The sequence below is a fragment of the Heloderma suspectum genome, chromosome 3, assembly GCF_057233095.1.
Source record: "Heloderma suspectum isolate Gila_16-S chromosome 3, 16-S_ref, whole genome shotgun sequence".
Classification (NCBI taxonomy): Eukaryota; Metazoa; Chordata; class Lepidosauria; order Squamata; family Helodermatidae; genus Heloderma; species Heloderma suspectum.
The window spans coordinates 130939039-130963839 of record NC_139460.1 but is presented as its reverse complement, the minus strand read 5'-3'; the positions used below and the strand labels follow the sequence as shown (position 1 = coordinate 130963839).

The window sequence follows — 24801 nt, the reverse complement described above, 5'->3', positions numbered from 1 at the left end:
TCAGAGGCTTACAAGTATCCATTGCAGAGTAGGAAGCATGTTGCACCTCCTGCTCGGCATTTTAGCTAAATAGGCATTTTCACCCATCTAGTGGATGCTTTGAGGAGGAGGGGGGAAGGAAACTGGGGATAGCCCATATCCCTTGTCTCCCCTCCCTGCCCACTGGCACACCCGCTTTCACTGCTTTACAAGCTTGTGTCTGCGAGCTTGTAGAGACAGCCAGTGCAGTTCTCTCCATGCCAGCTGCGAAGGAGCAGGGGAGGGAAGCTCAGACTCCTGGGTCCGAGGTCAGAGTGCTGTTTCCGGCCTCAGATCCAGGAATCCAAAATATCTGATGTCCCCCAGATGCTGTCTAAGGGCCATAGGCTCGCTCCCTCCATCAACTAAAAAGTGTCTCCAATTAACAGATGCTTCTAAAATACTAGTTTTAATCCAATGCTTATTAAAACTGCAAATGGCAAGCACTATCTGAAAGAGGCATTCTTCCTTTTCTCTCACACAAGAAGAATGCCTCTTCTGAGATGATGCCTGCTACAACATGTGTGCATTCCAAAATACTTTTGTACATCCTCTTTGTAAATGTATGTATTGTAAGAGAATCAATGTAGTATTGTGGCATCTAAGACTATAACAAATTTATTGTGGCATAAGCTTCTGTGGGCTAGAGTTTCCTTGGTCAGTTCCTGAAATGGTAACCTAAGTGCATAGGTAGGGTGTGCACAGAAAAAAAAAATCAATTTTGATAGAGGCGACTTTGCTTCAACCTTGACCTGCTTTGTTTTGGACCTGAAATGGAGCCTCACTTTTGGTTTTCTGAAGCTTTGGATGTCTCTGTTGAGGTCCCTTGGAGTTTTTAGCCATTTTGGCTGGGGGGGTCAGGGGGAGAGCAGACTTTATTTTCCCAAGATGCTGACTCAGTTGATTTGCATAGGGGGGAAATGGAATCTGCACCCACAAAAATGGTTGCTGGGGGTAAAGCCAACCCCCCACTAAGCATCCTGGGGGCAGCAAGGTCCTTCCTGGGTGGGGACTTTTGCTCCCACTAGCTGTTTTCAAGTGTGCAGACTTTATTTTCCCCCTTTGATAGCTGCAGAATTGCTCTGAAAGCAAAAGCATGCATTGGGGCTTGGACAGGTGCTCCAATACCCCATGAAGCTCCAGAGTGGTCTGAAGCATTGGGACTATCCCATTTCGCTTCACATTGCTTTGGTGATGACCCCCTGCACTTTGGAGGAGGTCTAAATACCTCTGAAATGGCCTGCTATGGTTCACTATTTGTGCTTCCTCTGAAGCAGATGTACATCCTTGCTAGGTTTGTGTGAATAGTTCAGTCATTATATAGTTCAGTCACTAGGTGGTACTGAACTTAGTTGTGTAAGAATAAATTTTCATACAAAGTGAGGCCAAAAGTCCAAGAAACACAAGACAGAGCAGTAGATGTGTCATTTAACTCTGAAAAGCACAAATTAATACAAGATCCAGTGAGGGTGGGTTTGACCCATTCCAATCTAGTATCTGGTGGTAGTTTGTTAGGCTATTTTTACCCTGCCTTCTGACTTACAAGGATTCAAGGCATGGCTTACCCAACAAATCACGTAAACCTTGGATTTGTTTTGCTGTCTTCAACCATCAGCATATCTGGTTCAAGGTCCTTTTATCTGAGTTGTGTCTATTGGCATCTGGCAAGTCATGTCAACTGACCAACTGATGAGCATCACTCAATGCCTGAAAGATGATGAGGGGATATATAAAACTTGCTGCTGACTGAACAGTTGGAATATTTGTCCTCTTTTTCTTCCCAATGTTGCTGCAAATCCATGGTAACTGCAAGGAGACAGTTCTGAGCAGGGAAGGAGAGAATCCAATGGTAGATGGTCCCAGACAGGCCATTGGATGGGGCATGCTGTCTTGTCTGCCTATGATGCAGCCAGGTAGAATTAAGAGATGAAAGAGGCATAGCAAGATAAATAGTGTAAACAAATACTTAGAAATATATATACTTTGACTGGATCCTATTCATTTGTACTCTATGTACTTATTTGACATCCATTACTCCTTCTGTTCTTTTGCTGTACACTGCATTGTTTGGCCTTTTGGCCTCCCCTTCTTAGAAACATAATCTCTGTACTCAGAATGTATATATTCAGTCCATTTATGCAGTCTCATCATGCAGCTGATGTAGGGTCTGGCTCATGAAAACTTATCCCACAATAAATTTGTTACTCTTTTAGGTGCTGCAAAATTCTTTGTTGCGTTTGCTACAACAGATTAAGACGGCTATCCCTGGGTATTGTAAATTAGCTTTCTAAAAGCAATGATGTTGGCATTAAGGCATTTTTACTGGACAAAATAGTGGCACATATGACATACTTATAGTTTGCAAAATTCATTTAGATTTTATTTAAATCTCAGACTTTGCATGTCTGTGGATGCTTTCAGCTAGAGCTCTTCATCTCCATCCTAAATGCATTTATATGGAAATAACTGTCTTTGGTTTTAATGGAAGAAGTTAGTGTGGTGTTTGGATTTCAGTGGAATTAACAACCACGTAAGTGGGTTTAGGACCTGAGGATAAGTCTTTACCATTGCAGCATAGGCCATCAAAGATAAATGGAGAACCATTTTTTTTAATTCACAAAGGGATTAAAATGTCTGAAGTCCTAAAAGAATTCCTTATTTCACACACATATGTTGTATATACTGAGCAGTATCCAACGCTATCCATGCATTAGTGGGCCCCACTGCTAGCACAACGGGAAGCTAGCAGATCCTTAAGCAAACAGAAATAAGCCAAAACGCCGTTTCCGGAATAGAACAGGTCAGCGGAACTTGCACAAGGGAGCTCTGCTGACCTTTCCCATTTCAACAGTGAGCACTTCCACTCATTTCTGGATGAGGCACTAACTTCCTGTTGCACTAGCTTTGTATCAGTTGTATCAGTTCTGCTGATACAACAGAAATGGTGGGTGTGCAGTGAAAGTGTAGGATACTTCCCACTGTTGAAACTTTAATTATTGAAATTCTAATGGTACATTCTTCATTAAGAGAAGTACAGTGGCTTTGTTTACATGTAATGTTTCATTTTTAAGCAAGGTGGTTAATTAAAGTGAATTAACACTCACTAGTAATACATCTTTTCCACCTCTAACAGATCACAGAGTTATTGGATGTTTCAATGGAACTGGGATGTTTCCTAGCAGGAGCACTTATTTCTTCTCAGGGTCACATGATTACTGAAGAGATTATGTCTTGTATTGAACCAATACGTGACTTTCTTGCCATCATATTCTTTGCATCTATAGGTAACTTGTTACAGAAACATGTATACATGATGTTTATATGTACCAGTTTAACAAGCAAATGGAACAGAATTTATATTTTGTAAGAACTAGGAGAAATCCAAATTCTGTTCTGCTTGTGGCTGTGATGCCTCTTGGCACAACACATTAATATTCCAACTGCTCAGGGAACGAAGCTATCAGACCAGGACCCAAAGAACTGTCAGATTATTCTATGATCCCATTAGTCAAAACAAAGAAAATCCTATTTTGTAAATATTTTCATATGCTTAATTTTTATACTGTCTGCAAGGTAATTAAAATCTGATGTTGTTCAATAATTTAGTTTTGTTCATCTATTAATATTACATCATTAATATTCTAATGTTAATTGAAATTACATTTATACCCAAGTCCAAAACATATTTACTTGAAATGCAAGTAAATGCATTGTTTCAAAGCTTATTTCCAAGTAGTTTTGCTTAGGATTGCATTTTTAGAGAACACTAGAAAGCTCCATCAAAAAATTGGCTACTTAATTTGTCAGTTGCCTCAGTTCCCTTTGCCCCCTGCCCCCTTTCCTCAAGCATCCTTGTCTTTTACCTACCCTTCTCTTGGGTTCCAGTTTTAGTCCATTCCTTCTGCCACCTTGTCTAAATATCATTACCCTAGCTCCTATGCCAGCTAGGACCTCTTCCCAGTCCTAGAGCCTCTGTCTATGATTGCAGGCAGCGGGGTTGATTTTTTTAAAAAATACTTCACTTATCTTTCTGAAAAAGGGAAGGTTCACACCATCACCTTAAATAAGCTTAAATAAGCCACAGCAGCTTGTTGGGTTATTTGAGAATTGTTTCCCCCTCCAACAAGCCATGCTGCCAAAGTCTGGGCAAAACAACAAGCCACACCCAGGCGGGTAATTAGGCAAATGGTGCCTGGAACACACTGCATCTTAAACAAGTTGCCATAGCTTGTTTAAGTCACGGTGATTGTGGAAACTGGGTCAATATTTCAAAAGAGCAAGCCCTCAACCCCCCGAGACGCCTCATTTTTTCTTTTTTCATTCTGGGCCTACAAATCTCTAATAATGTGGCAAAAGGTGGCAGGCTTTTATGTAACAAATTATGTGAAAGATGAAAGTATTTCATCCTTGTGTTTGTATATTTGTGACTTTTAGAAAAAGTTATAATAGAGGTAAGATGACTCTTTTTCTCTTGCAGGCCTTCATGTTTTCCCTACGTTTGTAATATATGAGCTCACAGTCTTGCTGTTTCTTACACTTTCAGTGGTAATAATGAAGGTATTTATTATTATTTTATAATACAATTGGATATTAAATATATATTGATACTGTGTACTAAGATTGAATGGTGACTGCCCAAGAAGCTAAGCCATGCCTTTCTGTAGTCCATGGCTGGCAGCAGGGACCAAACTTTCATACTCATCCAGAGCAGTGACAGAAATCACCTCTACTCATTCCACCTGTGGGCCTCGTTTCAGAAAACCAGAACATACAGGGAGTGATTTATACAGTTCTATAGAGTCTGTGTTTCAGTTTTGTAATCTAGCATTCTGTGGCCTTAAAATGCTAGTTGAAGGACACAAATGATGGTTTTTTTCACAGGGACTAGACCCCAGAGCTGCTGAATGCATAGCACCATCTAACACAGATTATGGAAGCTATGTTTAATGTACTGGTTTGATCTCTAGTGATGATGTGAAACTCTAGATTTGCTTGAATATTAAAAAAAAGCTAACTTTAACACCATCAAAAGTGTAAGAAATGTTGTAATTGCAACTCACAAGCAAGCTGGCTGTTTTTCTTGTTTTATGTAAAATTGATATATTTTTTGGCAGACTGTCATTTTTTCAGAGCCGTAAGTTAAATACCATATCAAATCTAATGACAAAATGTTGTACCCAGGTTTTATGTGAGTGCAGCTTCATTTGTGCAAGAAAGCTTTCCCAGTCTTGTCTTCCCAAGTACAGCATCCTGCAAAGCTATCCTTAAGGGTGGGATGTGGAGGGGGAAACTGGTGAAAACTAAGTTTAGGCAGCTTGGGTGAGCTGCTACTGCAGCCCACTGTGCCACATTCCAGGACTATGCTGAGGGATCCTGACCCTCAGGAGAGGTTTTTGAGGGACACGGGCTGCAGTGCGGAGGGAAGGGTAGGAAAGTCCTAATGTGGGAGCAGACTTCTGCTTAAGCAAAGTCTAAATACAAACCAGATGAATTATATAAGTATGCCAGATACAGACGAGAGCACCATTTTACGTGGTTTACTACCTCCCCTGTGTTCCATCAGTGGACTCTGCAAATCAATACAGCTAGATAACTGTAGCTCGTTGAAGAACTTGTTTATGCTATTTTTAAATTTAATTTAGTTTTATTTTTGTTCCACTAAATTTCATTGTTTTTTAAAAAAAGTTTGCCTGTTTTGTTCCACTGTATTTATAAAAACAATCTCAAAGTTTTTTCTTGCAGTACTTGTTCTTTCTATGATTCTTCCAAAGACCAGTCAGTACATCAAATGGATTGTATCAGCAGGCTTGGCTCAAGTCAGTGAGTTTTCCTTTGTCTTGGGAAGTAGAGCACGCAGAGCGGGTATAATTTCTCGAGAGGTGAGCTCTCATATATGACCTATGTGAAGTCATCTAGCTTTTTTGCATTTTGAAGCATATAATGACAGTCTGTGGTAAAATTGTTAACCAAGTGACACCAATATTAGATACTGTACACAGTTGCATATAGCTTCCTCTGATGCTTTTTTCTTTAAATCAAAAACTGCTTTGAGGGCTGAGAGGTTAGGCAGAGGAGTAGTGAGGGTGGATGAAGAGGAGCTGATTAACCCATACCCCTCCAGATAGTTTTCTATTCAAAATTTTATTTATTGCATTTATTTATTGCAAATTGCCCCAGCTGTTATTTCCCCTGCCAAAGACTGGGATGTCTTAATTCCCCACCTGCCCAATCCCACCCAGGTAGAAAAGCAGCTGTGGAAGGAGAAAAGATTCTAGGCAAAAAAATTGCTCGAGGCAATGCCCACTCTTACCTTGGTTCTTCCATTTAATTTAACTGGCAATTTCTCAAGCCTGCTTTTGGTTAAAAAAAAGTGTTGAGGAAACTTACGCACAACACAAGCTTGGCTTTGTCACAGCTACATATTCCAAGAGATAGTCCCTACTAGTCCCCAACAGTGGATTAACAAATATTAAACTGTCAGCAGTTGAGAATCTGGGTTGGATTTGGATTTTGCTCTCCACAATGAAAAGGGCTCCTTCTATCCACAGAAGGTTATGATCCCAGGGGGTGGGGGCAACTTTTGCTAATTTCCCCTTCCATCTGCAGCCCCCAGTGCCTCCTCCCAGTGTTCCAAAGGGTTTCCCAACCCTGCAAAAGCAGATTTTCAGAGAGCACAAGGGGTTGCAGGAGGAATCAGCAAAAGTTGCCTCCCCCTACTTCGACGAGTGGAAGTGTCCTCTGAGCAGAAGCAAAGTCTGAATCCAAGCCTCTGAAAGTGGTTAAAAGGCATGTGCTGTGCCATACAGTGTGTCTTGTCATTTCATGTTGGTTTTATTTGCGCTAAATTCCATGTTTTTGTAACAGGATCTATTATGACAATCCTTTTCCTTAAGTTTTCTTTAGTGATGTACCAGTGCCCACTTAACATAGATTATAATCAGGTAGCATAGTCACAGACTACAGGCTGTTTTATGTGGCATAGAGTAGATGTGGGGTAATAGATCACAAGGACCTCTGGCTACTATTGACTTTGTAGCTCTCATGCTATAGTAGCACCAGAAGCCACTTAATGCCTCAGGGATTAGGAAGCCTAGGGCCAGGTACCAAATTGATAATGGGACTGCTAAGATTTTAAGAGTTTGAATTCTGAGGTCCAAGAGCAACTTCTGGTAAACTAAACAATATGAATATTGCCTGAAGGCCAAGGGCCAATCAGTTGAGTAGTTTCAAAGCTTTTTGACAAAAAATAGAAACAGAACACTTGCTGCTTATAAATGTGGCTATCAAATGGACTATTAGTACAACAGTGTACTTTCATTCTTCTATTAAAACCTTCTTAGCCTTATTACCTGATCCCTCCACTGGCTCCCCCTCTCTTGATTACTTTGACTGATCTGTTTACATTAGGTTGGGACAGGTAGAACCATAGAATGGTAAGGTTGGAAGGGGCCTACAAGGCCATCGAGTCCAACCCCCTGTTCAATGCAGGAATCCAAGTCAGAGCATCCCTGACAGATGGCTGTCCAGCCTCTTTGAATGCCTCCAGTGTGGGAGAGCCCACCACCTCCCTAGGTAATTGGTTCCATTGTCGTATTGCTCTGACAGTCAGGAAGTTTTTCCTGATGTTCAGCCGGAATCTGGCTTCCTGTCACTTGAGCCCATTATTCCGTGTCCTGCACTCTGGGATGCTCAAGAAGAGATCCTGGCCTTCTTCTCTGTGACAACCTTTCAAGTACTTCAGTCTTCTCTTCTCAAGGCTAAACATGCCCAGTTCTTTCAGTCTCTCTTCATAGGGCTTTGTTTCCAGTCCCCTGATCATCCTTGTTGCCCTCCTCTGAACCCTCTCCGGCTTGTCTGCATCCTTCTTAAAGTGTGGTGCCCAGAACTGGACACAGTACTCCAGATGAGGCCTAACCAGTGCTGAGTAGAGGGGAACTAGTACTTCCCAGGATTTGGAAGCTATGCTTCTATGAATGCAGCCCAAAAGAGCATTTGCCTTTTTTGCAGCCACATCACATTGTTGGCTCATATTCAGCTTGTGATTGACAACAATTCCAAGATCCTTCTTGCTTGTAGTGTTGTTGAGCCACGTATCCCCCATCTTGTAACTGTGCATTTGGTTTCTTTTTCCTAGGTGCAGAACTTGGCCTTTATCCCTATTAAATGTCATTCTGTTTTCTGCCCAGCGCTCCAGTCTATCAAGATCACTTTGAATTTTGTTTCTGTCTTCCAGAGTATTAGCTATCCCGCCCAATTTTGTGTCATCTGCAAATTTGATCAGCATTCCCTGCACCTCCTCCTCCAAGTCATTAATAAAAATGTTGAAGAGCACTGGGCCCAGGACTGAGCCCTGCGGTACCCCACTCGTTACCTCTCCCCAGTTTGAGAAGGTCTCATTGATAAGCACTCTTTGAGTCCGATTCTGTAGCCAACTGTAGATCCATCGGATCGTTGTTTCATCTAGCCCACTTTGAGCTAGTTTGCTCATCAGGTTATCATGGGGCACTTTGTTGAAAGCTTTGCTGAAGTCGAGGTATATGATGTCTACAGCATTCCCACGGTCTACAAGGGAGGTTACTTGATCAAAATATGAGATCAGATTTGTCTGGCAGGACTTGTTTTTGACAAATCCATGTTGGCTTGGAGTAATCATGGCATTGTTTTCAAGGTGCTTCCAGATGGATTGCTTTATCATCTGCTCCAGAATTTTCCCAGGGATTGATGTCAGACTGACTGGTCTGTAGTTCCCAGGTTCCTCCTTTTTACCCTTTTTGAAGATAGGGACAACATTAGCCCTCCTCCAGTTATCTGGCACTTCCCCCGTCCTCCATGATTTCTCAAAGAGAATAGACAGCGGTTCTGGGAGTTCTTCTGCCAGTTCCTTTATTACTCTAGGATGCAGTTCATCTGGCCCTGGAGATTTGAACTCATTCCAAGTAATTAGGTGTTCCTTGACCATATGCCTGTCGATCTCAAGCTGCAATCCTGCCCCTTCAGCCTGTACTTCGCCTTTGCCAGGGCGGTCATAGACCCTCTTTTGGGAGAAGACTGAGCCAAAGTAGGAATTGAGCACCTCTGCCTTTTCTTTGTTATGGTTTTGCCATCCTTATTTAATAGCTGAACAACCATTTCTTTCCTCTGCCTTTTACCATGCACATAGCTGAAGAAAGCCTTTTTGTTGTTTTTCGCATCCCTCGCTAACCTCAGCTCGTTCTCAGCTTTAGCTTTCCTGATGCCATACCTGCAATTCTGTGCTACCTGCCTGTACTCTTCCTTTGTTACTTGGCCTTCTTTCCACTTCCTATATGTGTCCTTTTTTGTTTTCAGGTCATCCCTAAGCTTTTTGTGAAGCCACATTGGCTTCTTCTGTTGTCTTCCATCTTTTCTTCTTGTTGGAATTGTTTGTGATTGTGCCTTGAGAATTGCCTTTTTTAAAAGCTTCCACCCATCTTGGACTCCTTTTCTCGTCAGCGTCGCTTGCCATGGGACCTTACTGATCATTGTTCTGAGTTTATTAAAATCAGCTTTCCTAAAATCCAGGGTACGCATTTGACTACACTCGGCTTTTGCTTCCCTTAGAACCAAGAACTCAAGTACAACATGGTCGCTTTCCCCCAGAGTTCCTCTAACTGCTACTTTATCCACTAAGTCATCTCTGTTGGTTAGGATCAAGTCAAGGATAGCTGATCCTCTAGCTCCTTCCTCTACTTTCTGTAGGAGGAAGTTATCTGCCACACAAGTCAGGAATTTCCTGGAGGGGCCATGTTTTGCAGAATTTGTCTCCCAACAAATATCGGGGAAATTGAAGTCCCCCATTACTACTACATCATGCTTCCTTAAAACATTGGCTATTTGCTTATCAAAAGTTTCATCGTCTTCTCCTTGGTTGGGTGGCCGGTAGTAGACTCCGACCACCAGGTTCCTTTTATTCTTTGCTCCATTTATTTTGATCCAGATGCTCTCGATGGGGCTACCAAGAGGCGTCAGGACGTCTCTAGCTAGCTAATCTGCTTTGATAAGTTGGGCCACCTACTTTTAGGCAGTTGATAACAATGGCACTGGAATGGATCTGCTAATGGATTTGAACTCTGAAGTCCATGAACAAAACGTTTGTTAAATTGGGCAAGTATACAGTATATGTCATGACATTTGTGCCTTGGTGCAAATGGAGTGGTTTCTGCATGAAAGCCTTTGTAACACACAGATAACACTTGCTACTTATGGGAAGATGAGAAATGTATCAGTCACGGTCACTTGTTTTAGAGCTACTATTGTTGTTCAGTAGTTAAGTCATGTCCGACTGTTCGTGAGCCCATGGACTATAGCACACCAGGCCTTCCTGTCCTGCGCTCTCTCCCGGAGTATGCTCAAGTTCATATTCATTGCATCGGTGATGCTATCTAGCCATCTCATCCTCTGCCGTCCCGTTTTCCTTTTGCCTTCAATCCTTCCCAGCATCAGGGTCTTTTCCAGGGAGTTTTCTCTTCGCATTTGGTGGCCAAAATATTTGAGCTTCAGCTTCAGTATCTGTCCTTCCAATGAGCACTCAGGGTTGATTTCCTTTAGGATTGACTGATTTGACCTCCTTGCAGTCCAGCGGACTCGTAAGAGTCCTCTCCAGCACCACAATTCGAAAGCATCAATTCTTCGGCGCTCAGCCTTCCTTAGAGTCCAGCTCTCACAGCCATACATTACTACTGGGAAAACCATAGCTTTGATTAGACAGACCTTTGTCGGCAAGGTGATGTCTCTGCGTCTTACTATGCTGTCTAGGTTTGCCATAGCTTTCCTCCCAAGGAGCAAGCGTCTTTTAATTTCATGGCTACAGTCACCGTCTGTGGTGATCTTGGAGCAAAAGAAAATAAAATCGGTCAGTGCTTCCATTTCTTCCCCTTCTATATGCCAGGAAGTGAAGATGCCATGATCTTAGTTTTTTTAATGTTGAGTTTCAAACCAGCTTTGGCACTCTCCACTTTCACCCTCAACAAGAGGCTCTTTAGATCCGCTTTGCTTTCTGCCATTAGGGTGGTATCGTCTGCGTATCTGAGGTTGCTGATAATTCCCCCGGCAATCTTAATTCCGACCTGTTATTCATCTAACCTGGCATTTCTCATGATGTACTCTGCATGTAAGTTAAATAAGCAGGGTGACAATATGCAGCCTTGTCGTACTCCTTTCCCAATTTGGAACCAATCGGTTGTTCCATGTCTGGTTCTTACTGTTGCTTCTTGACCCTCGTACAGGTTTCTCAGGAGACAGGTAAGGTGGTCTGGTACTCCCATCACTTTAAGAATTTGCCACAGCTTGTTGTGATCCACACAATCAAAGGCTTTAGCATAGTCAATGAAGCAGAAATAGACGTTTTTCTGGAATTCTCTTGCTTTCTCCATGATCCAGCGAATGTTGGCGATTTGATCTCGAGTTCCTCTGCCTCTTCGAAACCCAGCTTGTACTTCTGGTAGTTCTCGGTTCACATACTGCTGAAGTCTAGCTTGTAGGATTTTGAGCATAACCTTGCTGGCATGTGAAATGAGCGCAATTGTACAGTAGTTTGAACAGTCTTTGGCATTGCCCTTCTTTGGAATTGGAATGTAAACTGACCTTTTCCAGTCTTGTGGCCACTGTTGAGTGTTCCAAATGTGTTGGCATATTGAGTGCAGCACTTTAACAGCATCATCTTTTAGGATTTTAAATAGCTCAGCTGGAATACTGTCATCTCCGCTAGCTTTGTTGTTAGTAATGCTTCCTAAGGCCCACTTGACTTCACTGTCGAGGATGTCCGGCTCAAGTTCAGTGGGCGCACTATCATGGCTATCAGGGACATTCAGATCTTTCCTGTATAGTTCTTCTGTGTATTCTCTCCACCTCTTCTTAATCTCATCTGCTTCTGTTAGGTCCCTGCCTTCTTTGTCCTTTATCATGCCCGTCTTTGCACAACACATTCCCTTGAGATCTCCAATTTTCTTGAAGAGATCTCTAGTCTTTCCCATTCTGTCTGATAGAACACCCATTCAGTGGCTGTTCTATCAGACAGCCACTTCGCTTTCTTGCATTTCTTTTTCTTTGGAATGGATTTAGTTGCTGCCTCCTGAACAGTGTTACGGACCTCTGTCCATAGTTCCTCAGGCACTCTGTCTATTAGGTCTAATCCCTTAAATCTATTCCTCACCTCCACTGTATATTCATAAGGGGTATGATTTAGGTCATACCTGAATGGTTTAGTGATTTTCCCTACATTCTTCAATTTAAGCCGAAATTTTGCAACAAGAAGCTCATGATTTGAGCCACAGTCAGCTCCAGGTCTTGTTTTTACTGACTGTATAGAGCTTCTCCATCTTTGGCTGCAAGGTACATAATCAATCTGATTTCGATATTGACCATCTGGTGATGTCCATGTGTAGAGTCGCCTCTTGTGCTGTTGGAAAAGAGTGTTTGCTATGATCAGCGTGTTCTCTTGGCAAAACTCTATTAGCTTTTGTCCTGCTTCATTTTGTACACCAAGGCCATGCTTGCCTGTTATCCCGGTGATTTCTTGACTTCCTACTTTAGCATTCCAATCCCCTATGATGAAGAGGACATCTTTTTTGGGTGTTAGTTCTAGAAGGTTTGTAGGTCTTCATAGAACCGATCAACCTCAGCTTCTTCGGCCTCAGTGGTTGGGGCATAGACTTTGAATTACTGTGATGTTGAATGGTTTGCCTTGGATTCGTACTGAGATCATTCTGTCGTTTTTGAGATTGTACCCCAGTACTGCTTTTCCCACCCTTTTGTTGACTATGAGTGCTACTCCATTTCTTCTAAGGGATTCTTGCCCACAGTAGTAGGTATAATGGTCACCTGAATTAAATTCGCCCATGCTTGTACATTTTAGTTCGCTGATTATCAAGATGTCGATGTTCAATCTTGCCATCTCATGTTTGACCACCTCCAGCTTACCTTGATTCACTGATCTGACATTCCAGGTTCCTAAACAATATTGTTCTTTACAATATCGGATTTTCTTTTCACCACCAGACGCATCCACAGCTGAGTGTTCTTTCGGCTTTGGCCCAGCTGCCTCACTCTTTCTGGCGCTACTTGGAAATACCCTCTGCTCTTCCCCAGTAGTATATTGGACACCTTCCGACCTGAGGGGCTCATCTTCCGGCGTCATATCTTTTAGCCTTGTGATACATTCCACGGGGTTTTCTTGGCAAGAATACTGGAGTGGGTTGCCGTTTCCTTCTCCAGTGGACCACATTTTGTCAGAACTCTCCGCCATGACCTGTCCATCTTGGGTGGCCATGCACAGCATAGCTTATGGCTTCACTGAGTTATGCAAGCCCCTTTACCACAACAAAGCAGTGATCCATGCAAGGGAGAGCTACTATAATACCCTTATAATTAATTTTTTGTTACTTTATTTTTAACAATACGTTTTTCTCTTATTAGATTCTGTATAGAAACTGCATTGGGGTGGTAGTTAAGGGACAGCACGTGGCACTCATATGCATGAGTATAATTTGGGTATTACTTAGTACAAACATGTTTCCATCCATAATAATTAAAGAGATGCATTTGAAATAAATGCTCAAAGGCAGCAAGAACCTAAATCACGTCAAGATTTTCAAAAATTGGCTTAAGACGATCATATGTGTGAGATTATAATTGTGAGCATACAGGGGTAGGCAACATGGTGCCATCTATATGTTTTGGACTACATGTTCCATAGGCCCAGCTAGCATCACCAACTGTCAGGAATCATGGGAGCTGTAGTCCAAAATACTTGGAGGAAACCATGTTGCCTACCCTTAGCAGGCCTGGGAAAGACTTCTGACTGAGACCTAGAGTCACTGCCAGTCAGAGTAGAAAACACTGGGCTAGATGGAAGGAATGCTCTAAGTATAAGGCAGCTTCATATGTTTTAATGTCAAAAGAAGAATACAATGAAGTGAGTGCAATGTGGTGGCCAAATATACATACTAGAAATTGTTACAGGCAACTAGAGGTGCTATCAGATGAGGCTTTCATTGTCCCATCACTCTACCTCATTCATGGAATTCTATGGTGGGGTCCAGACATCATCTTCTTCTACTCCCTCCCATGTTTTCCCACCATTTCTTCCATCTTTTTTTCTCACTGCAGAAAATCTGTTAAGGAAAAAAAGAAGGAATAGTCGCACAATATTTTTTGACTGGTAGTGCTTAGCTGAAGCCCTCCATCTGGAAGCACCCTAAATATCTAAATTAACAAGAGCCCCTCTGGATCATGGTACTGCTCATGTAACTATTCAAGCTGGCTAAACAGGTTGTCCACCTGTAACATAAAAATATATTTTAGCTATATCAGTTATGTTAAGCTAACCACCTTGAGCACTTCAATGTGTTTCTGATTCTTAAGTAAAAATGTGAATTGAAATAACATTTTTCTTGCCAATTTCTAGGTCTACCTCCTTATACTGAGTGTGACCACCCTAAGCCTATTGCTCGCACCAGCGCTCTGGAGAGCTGCGATTATGAAATATGTACCAAGATCTGAAAGACGATTAAGTTGCTGAAGATATTTAATACAATAGCTTCCATGGAGGAAACAACTTCATATTCATTTCATTTCTTATGAGCATACAAAAGTAGCTTTATGTTCCTCAGCTTAGTTAAAAGCCAAACACTGACTTCAGTTTTTGAACAAAACATAACATTTTTCACATATTCTTTTTTTTAGAGTATTAAAGAGTAACATTTGTTAAATCAATTTTGCAACACTTGATTTTTTAAAAATAGCCTACAAATCCAATAATTGACTGATGTGCCTTTTTGTGTATTATTTTCAGTCAGTTCAGCAAACTTAATTAACATTTATAGTGCCTGTGGTACTGTTAAAGAAATCTGTAATAAGTATCCAAAATAAAGTAGTATCCAACCACAAAAGAAACATTTTCAGTGCTATATAAATTTTAGTTTTTCCATTCAAATATAAGGTTGAAACTTTACCATCTATCAAAGGACTGAAAATTAACATTCCTAAGGCTGCAATCCTGTAGCTACTTACCAGGAAGTAAGCCCCATTGAACTCAGTGGGACTTACTTCCGGGTAGACACATACAGAATTGCACTGCTGGAGTGGTATTTCCTTTCATTGATGTTTTTTAAATAATGTAATTATTTGTAACTTTGGTCTTTGTCATATTTGTTTGACATATATTTTAATTGTGATCAGAAATGACTTCTCAGTATGAATATCAAGGATTTCTTGTACTGATCATGCCAATTGTTCAAAACCAAAACACCACAGAAATTAAAACTAAAGTAAAACTATTTTTGGAGGATACTCTTAGGTTTGTGTTGCTTCACTTGATGAACCATTTACATATAGCAAGAAGGAGCAAGTTGAGTGTTTCTGAAGTTTCATAACTCAGAATTTAGTCCCATTGAATGAATGTTTGAATGCCCTTATCAATTCTTATAAAGATGGACTTGTAATAAATGTTCAGCTACTACACCTTAATTTTTCAAGTACAATATTGAAAATATATTTCTTCAAACATCTTGGTGGCCAGTATTATAATGCAACATTATGCATTTTGAGATTAGTGTATTTGTTATTTTAGCATTCTCAATTTGGCAGGTAAGTTTGAAAAACTGGTAGTCTTAAACAAGCATTGGCTCAATCTACAGGTGTAGAACTTCACTATTAAAACATAAATATTCTGTAGCTGAAATTAATTTCAAATGGTTCTGTTAACAACTAGGCAACTTTTTATTACAGAAACTTTAAGTTTGAATAGGAACAGCCTGAATATAAATCTGTACTGTGTTAACTTTATGCTTTCTGGAGAATTTTTCAAATCCTTGTTACTTACATAGAAATGTTGCCTCAATTATTTTTCTATTGTTAACATTCTAACAGTGCAATCCTATACATGTCTACTCAGAAGTAAGCCGCTCTGAGTTCAGTGGGATTTGCTCCCAGATAAATATGTGTGGGATTGTTGCCTAAGAGTCAACCCTTATAACATCTCTTTAGGATATTGGTAATATTGCTGATGTGCTTTCCTGAATTCATTTTTGGGTATTTAACCTTTTTAAAGGTGTATAACATTCTACATCAAGTTCAAATAGTGCAAGCAAAGTGCATTCTGTGTGTGCTAAAAAGTGAAAGGGTGGGGTACTCGTGAAGCAAGTAGTTTTGTGTATGCATATAAATTTCATTAAGGATGCTTCCAGACAGAGGGCTCTAAGTAAGACATCACCTAGAATGCCTCTACCCCAGGTAAAATTCTGTGAATGAGGCAGTGTGATTGCACAATAAAAGCCTTGTCTGAAGAAGCACCCTAAGTCTCCTGCCTTTACAGTTTTAGTTAAGAACTAAATTGTGCCAATCTTGTACTCTAAAGAAATGTATTGAGGTTTACTGTGCAAGTAGGCAGATGTGGTGAGTTAGATTTAAGTTAATCTAACTTAAATCCCATTCATTTCAGTGGGTCTGTTCTAAGTAGGGCTAATTTTTTAATAACATTTATATCCCTTTTTTTCCCTATATAATCCTATTTTATCCTCACAGCAACCCTGTGATGTAGCTTGGACCAAGTTAGCGACTGGCTTGAATTCACCCAATGAGTTTCATGGCTAAGTGGGGACTAAAACCCCAATCTCCCAAGTCCCAGTCCAATACTCTAACCACACAGGCTCTCCCTGCCCCCATGTGCACACACTCTATATATTAACTCAAGAGAAACCACAAACCATTGACCCTTAGTGGAATGTGATGTCATACAAGTTAAGCTTGGATTTGAGGTGTGCCTGGACCCACCTACATCTGTGGGCTTGTTGAGTACTTGTGATTCAGTCTTGTTTATGTCTATTGATTCACTCATGTATAGGATCTTTGCTATTTCATTCAATGTGTATTAACTTCCCCTTCTAAAATAGTATTTTCCTCTCTCCGCCTTCTGCTCCACCCCAAAACCTAAGTGAATCCATAACCTCCACTGACAGTTTCATGTCTCCGTTTAATAATTATTTAAGAAAATGAATGCTGTATGTGCAGATATACCTTACCTGTAGCATTTTTACCAGCTCTCCATAAATTATAAGCTTTTATATAATAAACGTTAAGCTGGCTGGGCCATGCTGGGAGTTGTAGGCCTTTTTTTCTGTCTAAACACGCATAGGACTGAGCCTTAAGCCGCAGTTCTATACATACTTTCTGGGACTTACTCCCGAGTAAATATGCCTATAGCATGCCCCCATACTCTTGCTTTGCAACGGAGTTTTGGGGCTGTTCTTCTAGGATGTAATGAAAAGGGGCTGAGGAAAAGCAGTGTCGTTTTAAGGAAAAGTTTCGATCCAAAGCTCTACCATGTCACTAATTATATATGCCCTGTCCCACGAGAGTGGCGGGAACGGGCAGTGATGCGCGCGCACGGCAGCCCTTCCTCCTACAGCAGTTTCAGTCTCGCGAGGTCAGCATTTGTAAAACGGCAAAGGCCAGCCGGTCAAAGCCAACAACAGCTGGTCTCGCGCTCTACCTTCCCGCGCGATCTGTCTCCGGGAGGAGGAAGGCGTGGTGGAATCCCAAAGGCGCGAAAATCTTGCGCATGCGCGCGCCTTTCCCTACGGCATCCCGGTAGGCAGGCTAAGCAAAACGTATGGTGGTGAAAGGATGGGGGAGGGAGCGCTAATCTCCTCGCGTGTGTCTATGTGGGGCACGTTACACTCCGTGACGTCAACGCGCAGCGTCACGCCGGAGGGACGCACGAAAGTGTAAGTTTCAATTTTTTTCCCTTCCCTTCTTCCTGCCAACCGCCAAAAAGCCAATAATTGCGGCATCGCAGGGGGAGGGCGAGCGGAGCCAGCGGCGCTCCCCGTTCCTCCCTATCCGTCTTCCGTGGAGGAAGCGTGAACAGGTGTGAGGGACAGCCTACGGTCGGCGAGGCGGACCGGCAACTAGCCTGCCCGCCTCCTCAGAGACGGGGGACCGCGAAGCGAGGCAGGAAGGAGAGCGCGACTTGGCTGGGTTAGCTTTGGCAGGGGCAGGGAATGATGGCGCTTTTGAGAGGAGGCAAAGGAGGGGTTGTCTGCAACCGGATCCTATGCGTGCTTACGCGAAAGTAAGTCTCCCGCACTTCAGGGGGGCCGACTTCCAAATAAGTGTGCATCGGATTGCGGCTCGGTAGCTCGATCCAAGCCAAGTATGATGGAAGTAAGACCTACCAATTTTTAGTGTTTTACTCTCAGGGAAGCTCGTGTAGGGTTGCCGCCCTGCAGCCCGATCCTTTTTCTTTGCATGCGTACTTGGCAGTATGCATGCAAAAGTCACACAATTCGGTGAAGCTTGCTCCCAAGTAAGCGTGCATTCGACTGCAGCCTTAAATGTTGCAGGAGCAGTTGAAAGAGACGGGCGGGGGAGGAGGAGGAGGAAAAGGGCATACATAGGGTGGAGGTCCCTGGCTTCTTCATTGCTGTAGGGAAATCCCACACTTTCCTGACTCTGCCCAAAAGAAGTAAGAGGAATGAGGTGGGGGGGGGGGACGCTGGCAAGGGGTAAAAGGGTTTGTTTGTTTTTAAAGCCTACATTTTCTCCGCTTTATAATTATTCGTGGGTAGTCCATCTTTTCTTATCAGGACTGGTGTCTCTCTCCCCCCCCCGCCCCCCCAGCAAACAGCTACTTTGCCTTGCGGGGGTTGGAGGTGAGCAGAGAAGTGATGGTGTTGCTTCCCTGCTCTTTCTCCCCACCCCCGAGGGGGTTTTGAGGAGGGCCGTGCATTGCACATGTGCAGTTGGCATCTCTCTCTCCGTGCAAGAGCGGCGCTGTGGGTGGGGGATTGCTCGGGAGTGTGTTGTGGGGGATGGAGTTTGCTCTCTCTTTCTCCTCCTCCTCTAGTTCTTCAGGTACTGTAGTCGCCTTTGGCATGGGAGGGGGCGACGGCGGACAGCGACGAGGAGGACAGGTGGGAGAGGAGGAAAAGGCGGCGGCGGCGGCGCTGCTGGTGTGGGAAACGTTTAGGCGGGACGGTTTAACGTGAGGAGGAGATCTTCCTCCTTTCCCTTCTCTCTTTCTTCTGCCTCGCCTCCCCCTCTCCGGGTTGGCTGGTATACGAGTGAGGGTGAGATTGGTGCATGGGTGGCCCACGTCTCTTTCTCAAGCGTCAGTTATGCTGCTGGGCTAGACTTCGAGGGCTCTGCTCGGGCTTCTGAGGCCCTGGAGAGGGGGCGGGAAGGTGGAGGAGGCGCGGGCTGGCGGGAGTTGTTCTCCGAGGCACAGATGCTGCTTGCTTGGTTTTCACTGGAGCTCTCAGGACCAGCTTTCCTCCCCTTTCCCCCTGGAAGCAGCATATAAATTGGCTAGGGCCTGCTTGGATGTTTGCATGGGAGAGGCAATGTGCGTTTTGTTTAGGATTGGGAAAGAGCGTGTTAGGGGGTTGGGCCCCTGAGGCCTAGCAACTGTACTGCAGTTAATGGGTCAGGCTCAGGCCCCTTGCACGCTTCAGACGGGGTGTATGTGTGTTAGTTTGTGTGAGAGGCATAATTATGCGTTTTCAGTGATCTAGCAAAGAGCTGGCCAGGATCCATCCCCCTGCCCCCAAATCCTGTACTATGTCAGTTCAGGCCATCTTGCTTTATCTTCCCAGAAGAAAAGAGCCAAATGCTTTGAAGTCTGAGCTCTTCCATACTGGAGAGAGAGCAGTTGCAAGGCTTTATGAAAGTTTTAAGTTTGGTCTTGATGACTGATCTTGATTTTAGCAATCCTGTTGCTAAAAGAGAAGAAACGCCTGGTTGCTAACATCTCTTTTTTAAAATGTTTCACTATGCTAACTTAGTTCTCTTAATTTTTCTTTTTTTAGAATATAGTTCTACTGTTTCTGTTCTTCCTCTGGTGATCAAGCAAATAAAGAATTGATTTCTTCTATTTGGTAACATGGCAAAAGATGTAAGTATATCTGTAAGTAATGATTATACAGATACATATGCTAGCGCTATATATTAATGAATATAGGAGTTCACATTGAGCCTATATATTTTTGTAGCTCCATTTAAACAGCGGTAGGCACATGTAGAGGTAGCTGCGATGGCATCTTGCATGAGGTGAGTCAAGTGGTTCCATCCTGTACTGCATAACTAGTAAGACATATCAGTGGAACCACTACCATATTCCAAGTGTATATGGTAACACTACTCCTGCTAAGGCTAAAATGCATTAGTATGTCATACGTGACGAGTCGTCATCTCTTTTAATAATGAGTAGTGCAGCAACTTTGTGCAGTACTCTTATGCTTTATTTGCTAGTGGTGGTATTATCTCAACATGAACATATGCTGTTCTACTAAGCTGGAATAAAATGCCAACGGAATGTTACAGGTCACAATACTCTGCTCTCACTTTTAGTTACATTTTATTCTAAATTAGGGAAGGCCAATTGGCACTTTGTCAACCAGAACTCTTGTCAACTTCTGATGAAGGGGTAGTAAAAAAATTTGCTTACCATTTCACTTGTAAACTGAAAAGAATGTTGTTTCCAAAACTTGAGTGAAAAAATCTATGCTTTAGAATGCTTGTTCACTATCCTACTGGCTCATAGGATAGGTCCACCAATAACTTAAATTTGTTTTGATCTGCTTTCATATAAGCAATTTAAGGAGAATTATTGCACCATCAAAAGTTATAGGCTTGAAAACCTGTGATAAGACATTTCTCTATCACATTATTTTGTTTGACACTGACTTTGTTTCACACATTTATGCCATAAGCAGTGAAAGAAACTTTTTTCGGTGTTCTCTGTTTAAGTACAAAATAGTAAATTTTGACTGCTTTAGTAAGTACACTACTTTCATTGTACCTGCTTGAAATAATAGGTACATCTTTATCCTATTAACCTAAACTTGTTCTAGCAGAATCATACCTTCACCACTGAAAGCATAATAGTCATCTGTTTAATATGAAACTGTAAACCCAGTTGCTTGAATCTTTACTTCCTTCTCCAATTCTTATAATTGCCCTAAGAACTAGACACATTCATTCAGTTTAATCAATGTACAAGTTTCCACACGAGCAGAAGTTTAATCACTATGAGTAATCCCATTGTTGTAGAACTTGTGACCCACCAAGCCAAACAGACCCCTCCAATCATACAATGTGATCTGGCAACTCTCTTTTACAGTCCCATTCAAACAGCACAAACGGTGCTGTGGGCTGTGTTTAGGCTGGGTCACATTATGCAGGCCTGATTTAGGTCCATGGTGGATTAAGTCAGGCAATTTAAATGTATCATAGTTTTAAGTCAAGTTTCTGACTTTGGAATTTATTCCTGAACAAGCGTCCATAGTGACTTGCTACTATAACAAAACACATTAGTTTGCAACTAAATAGAGCCTTTCTAACCTAGGAACATAATCCAAAGCTGTTGGGATCTCACAGCCCAACTGCGCTGTAAAATTGTATCAGAGACAAATGAGAGATCACTGGCTTGGGTCTCCATATACATGCAAAGAATACTGAGCAAGATAACTTGAAGACTTAAGCTGCAATTTTCATGCATGCTTATTTGATAGTACGTTCCATTGAATAAAGTGCACAAAGAGTAAACATGCATAGGATTGGCTGTAAATGTCCACTTTCCCTAAGCAGTGGCTGTTAGTTTCTATGCAAAATGGTGTTTCTCCATGAGATAACATGAAGTAAATGTCCAGGCTGTCTGTTAGTCATAAATACTCAAATTGAGAACTGAACATACTGCAGTGTTGGAAGTAATAAAATAAGAACACAAGATCACCCATATGGGCTCTGTGGATGAATCTGATGAGATACAGGGTGGCATCTCCTGGGTACTTGTCCTGGGCCCTCTAGGTCCCCCATAATAATAAATTCAGTATAACTCTTAATTATGCTTAATATCAGAAGTCACATTTTTCTCCATGGTTCTCTTTTATATACAAAATAACCTTTTGCCAAGAGCCAAGGAGAATGTAGGACTAGGGTAAAACCACAGTATGGCCCAGGAACAGGAACGACTGTGCACTATTGACAGAAAGGAATTTGGCAGAGCACAGTAATCCAGGGAGGCTAGACTTTATATTGGCTATTTTACCTTTTGAGTTTCATAAAAGGGAAATTCGACCTTCAGGAGGTAAAGAGGTCCAAGATGTGAAATTGAAGACTGACCCCCTCCCACTCACATTGATTTGAACTAACCAATTATATAATGTATAGGCTTCTAGTTTTTGCTAGTTGGCAATTCTCTGTTGCTTAAACCAGGAGATAGATTTTAACGTATCACATTGAGTATCTGGTGTTTTATAAATGTGACCTGAAGCAAAAGGCTTCTTTTTAATGATAAAGCTCTTTAGTGGAAGGAGAGATTGACCCCTCATGGAGAAATATGGACTGTATGCTGTTTATAAAATAATAATGAAAAGATTCAGAGATAAGGCCCAGCTGAATGCATAATGGCAATCCATAGTTTATGTGCTGAGAATAGATTTAAGAGTTCCATGCCAGATTTCTGAACAAACCTTCAGGTTTGATATGCTGGCTCACTAACACTCTGTGGTTTGAGCAAATCACCACTTGCTAAGTTCAGACACAAAACAAACCATGATTTCTTCTTAACCATGATTTCACACAATGGTGGGACAATACATGTCCAAAGACATGCTAGTTTGCACACCTAATGACAGCCAGACCTAAGTGTTCCATGCTGACTGTATGGCTGGATGGAAATCTGATCTATTGTGGCAAACAGAATGAATTTTATTTTATGCAATGGAAGTTATTGTTTTCACTGTGTTTCAAAAGTAGTAGGTCAAAAGCTCACATGGGCATTTGTTCTTATTCTCATGGATACATAATTTCTTGGGACACATTTCTTGGAAGGATTCTAGCTTTAGTAGAAAGTAGTTAGCCAAAATCTGAAAATACTACGAATTCATGAACAGGGTATAATAAATCACAATTTACAACTCACAATTATAAATCATAATTTCAAAAACGGTATGTGCAAAGGATACATGTTAAATGTAAGGTACATGTTATATGCTGGCATAGGGAAATGGACATCTTGGTATTCCTGTACCAGTGTGCATATCCGTGGCCGACAGTGTGTGTTGCTTAACAAAAACATGATTTCTTTCTGTACTTTGTTTTGACATTTCCTCTGTGGAAAGTAGTTTAATTGAACGTACAGTCAGGTACATAGAATTTCAAGCAGTGTAGTTTAGTTATCTTGAGCATTTTGTTTTGTTTCGCGCATCCAGCTCCAAGCAAAGCAGGGCAATGAGCATTTCTTCATTAGTGTTGGAACACAGATGAAAGACGCCATTCGGTAAAGGCCAATAAAGTGATTTATTTAATGGTGCATTTTTGAAAAAAATCTAGAGTATTAGCCTTCATATCTAACTGGCATATGTGACTCATAAGGGGAATCTACTGGATATAATCATTTATTTGGATATAATCTCATTTATTGCACTGGAATTAACATCCAACACAGTGAGCTTAGCACTGAATCCTGAACTTGCTTTCTGAATTACAGGAAGCAAACTACATTAACTTTCCCAACATACGATGAAATGAGAGCATGATTTTAAGAAAGGATAGGATTAAAACAGCTATAGAATGGCTTTACAAGATAGGTAGAATTCAGGTGGGAGAAAACTATGAAAGGGGTGTATGTGTTACATAAATATATGTAATGTAGTTTTTGATATTACAAATGTGAGCATATCAGATGATTCAGTCTGTCTCTCCCCGCCCCCCCCCCAGAGGTCTGTGCGAGTCAATTAACATTTAATTGTAAAGCTCTTTTTTCAGGCAGCTAGTGACAGTAAGGCAGGTAGGTTGTGGAACTCCCTGCACATAGAAGCCCACCCATAGAAGGCTCCATCTTCAAGTGTGTCTTCTTATTTGATTAAGACATGGCTTTTTGGGGAGACGTTTTGTAGAGGCTGACTACTAGTTATGATTTTTCTTTTCCCTTCCTCGGCCCCCCACTTTCTGACTATTTGTTATGATGTTTGCTTCTGCTGTTCTTTTCTTGTTTTTAGGGTTTTAATGTTTTTATTGTGATTAGCCACACTGAATTCTTTTGAAGAATGTAGATTTTTTTCTAATAAAATAAATGAGGGAAAATGTACTATCTTATGACTTAAAATTTAGAGTAGATTATAGCACAGGCTCCATTGGAACTCATTCTTTTGGGTACAGGTGGTGTTATTTCAGATGTTTAATACTTAAGAGGATATTCTGTCTATAGTGTTTCTTGCATGCTAAAGCGGCTCAAATTTTTCAATCTCTGCCTACTGAATAATGGGTAAATAAGTACTGTTACAGTGGTTTATTGGACTGATATGAGGGGATTCATCAGCATTTGTTGCTAGGTTCATTTGGGATAAGGCAGTTGATCCTAGAATTCAGCACTACTTTCTGATGCTTTGTTTTGATGAAAAATATTCATGCTATTTCACCATTCTTCTAAAACTACGTTAAGGTAATTTTTAAAAATTCTGGTTACTTTGCCTTTCTTAAAGGAAAATGTCAACAATTTAGGACAGAGAGTGGCAACCTTTTTTGGTCCGGGAACAGATTGTCCCCCGGACCAAGCTCAGCAAGCTAGATGGCTTCAAGGGGCAGAGCCCACCCCCTCTCATGTATACAGATCTTGCACCCTAGCCTAGGACGCTGTTCAGTGCCACCTGGTTGTAGAGAGGGGCAAGTGATAGGAAACTACATGAAACATTTGAGCGCGCCTTCCTATGTGGTCCCTGCAATTTCTCCCTCTATTAGAACAAGTTATATCCCTGTTTTTAGCTT

The 24801-nt window shown here is 41.7% G+C and overlaps 2 protein-coding genes and 1 long non-coding RNA gene across 12 annotated transcripts in view; 2 read left to right on the top strand and 1 right to left on the bottom strand.

The window, feature by feature from the left end:
- The window catches only part of SLC9D1 (solute carrier family 9 member D1), a 37022-nt gene extending 21699 nt beyond the window's left edge, over positions 1–15323 (top strand). For all 5 annotated transcript variants that reach the window (XM_084844558.1, XM_084844557.1, XM_084844556.1 and 2 more), the window contains 4 exons: positions 3152–3302; positions 4496–4575; positions 5748–5897; positions 14441–15323. In XM_084844558.1, coding sequence (XP_084700684.1) covers positions 3152–3302; positions 4496–4575; positions 5748–5897; positions 14441–14554 — 495 coding nt within the window. In that variant the 3' untranslated portion in view covers positions 14555–15323. The remainder of the gene's footprint in view (positions 1–3151; positions 3303–4495; positions 4576–5747; positions 5898–14440) is intronic.
- Positions 1805–17173, bottom strand: LOC146350241 (uncharacterized). The gene is made up of 3 exons (XR_014789218.1): positions 17055–17173; positions 14045–14147; positions 1805–1916 (listed from the first exon to the last, which is right to left on the bottom strand). It is a non-coding gene; the product is annotated as an uncharacterized LOC146350241 (long non-coding RNA).
- A 563-nt stretch (positions 17174–17736) lies between these two features.
- TFDP1 (transcription factor Dp-1) overlaps positions 17737–24801 on the top strand; it is a 46183-nt gene continuing 39118 nt past the window's right edge. For 4 of the 6 annotated variants that reach the window (XR_014789217.1, XR_014789216.1, XM_084844563.1 and 1 more), the window contains exons 1-2: positions 17737–18012; positions 19842–19927. Coding sequence is in view for 4 of the 6 variants with exons in the window: in XM_084844563.1 (XP_084700689.1) it covers positions 19916–19927 (12 nt within the window). In the remaining 2 variants the exon portion in view is untranslated. Of the gene's footprint in view, positions 18889–19841; positions 19928–24801 lie in introns of all 6 variants that reach the window. The other 2 variants (XM_084844561.1, XM_084844560.1) reach the window with 2 other exon arrangements.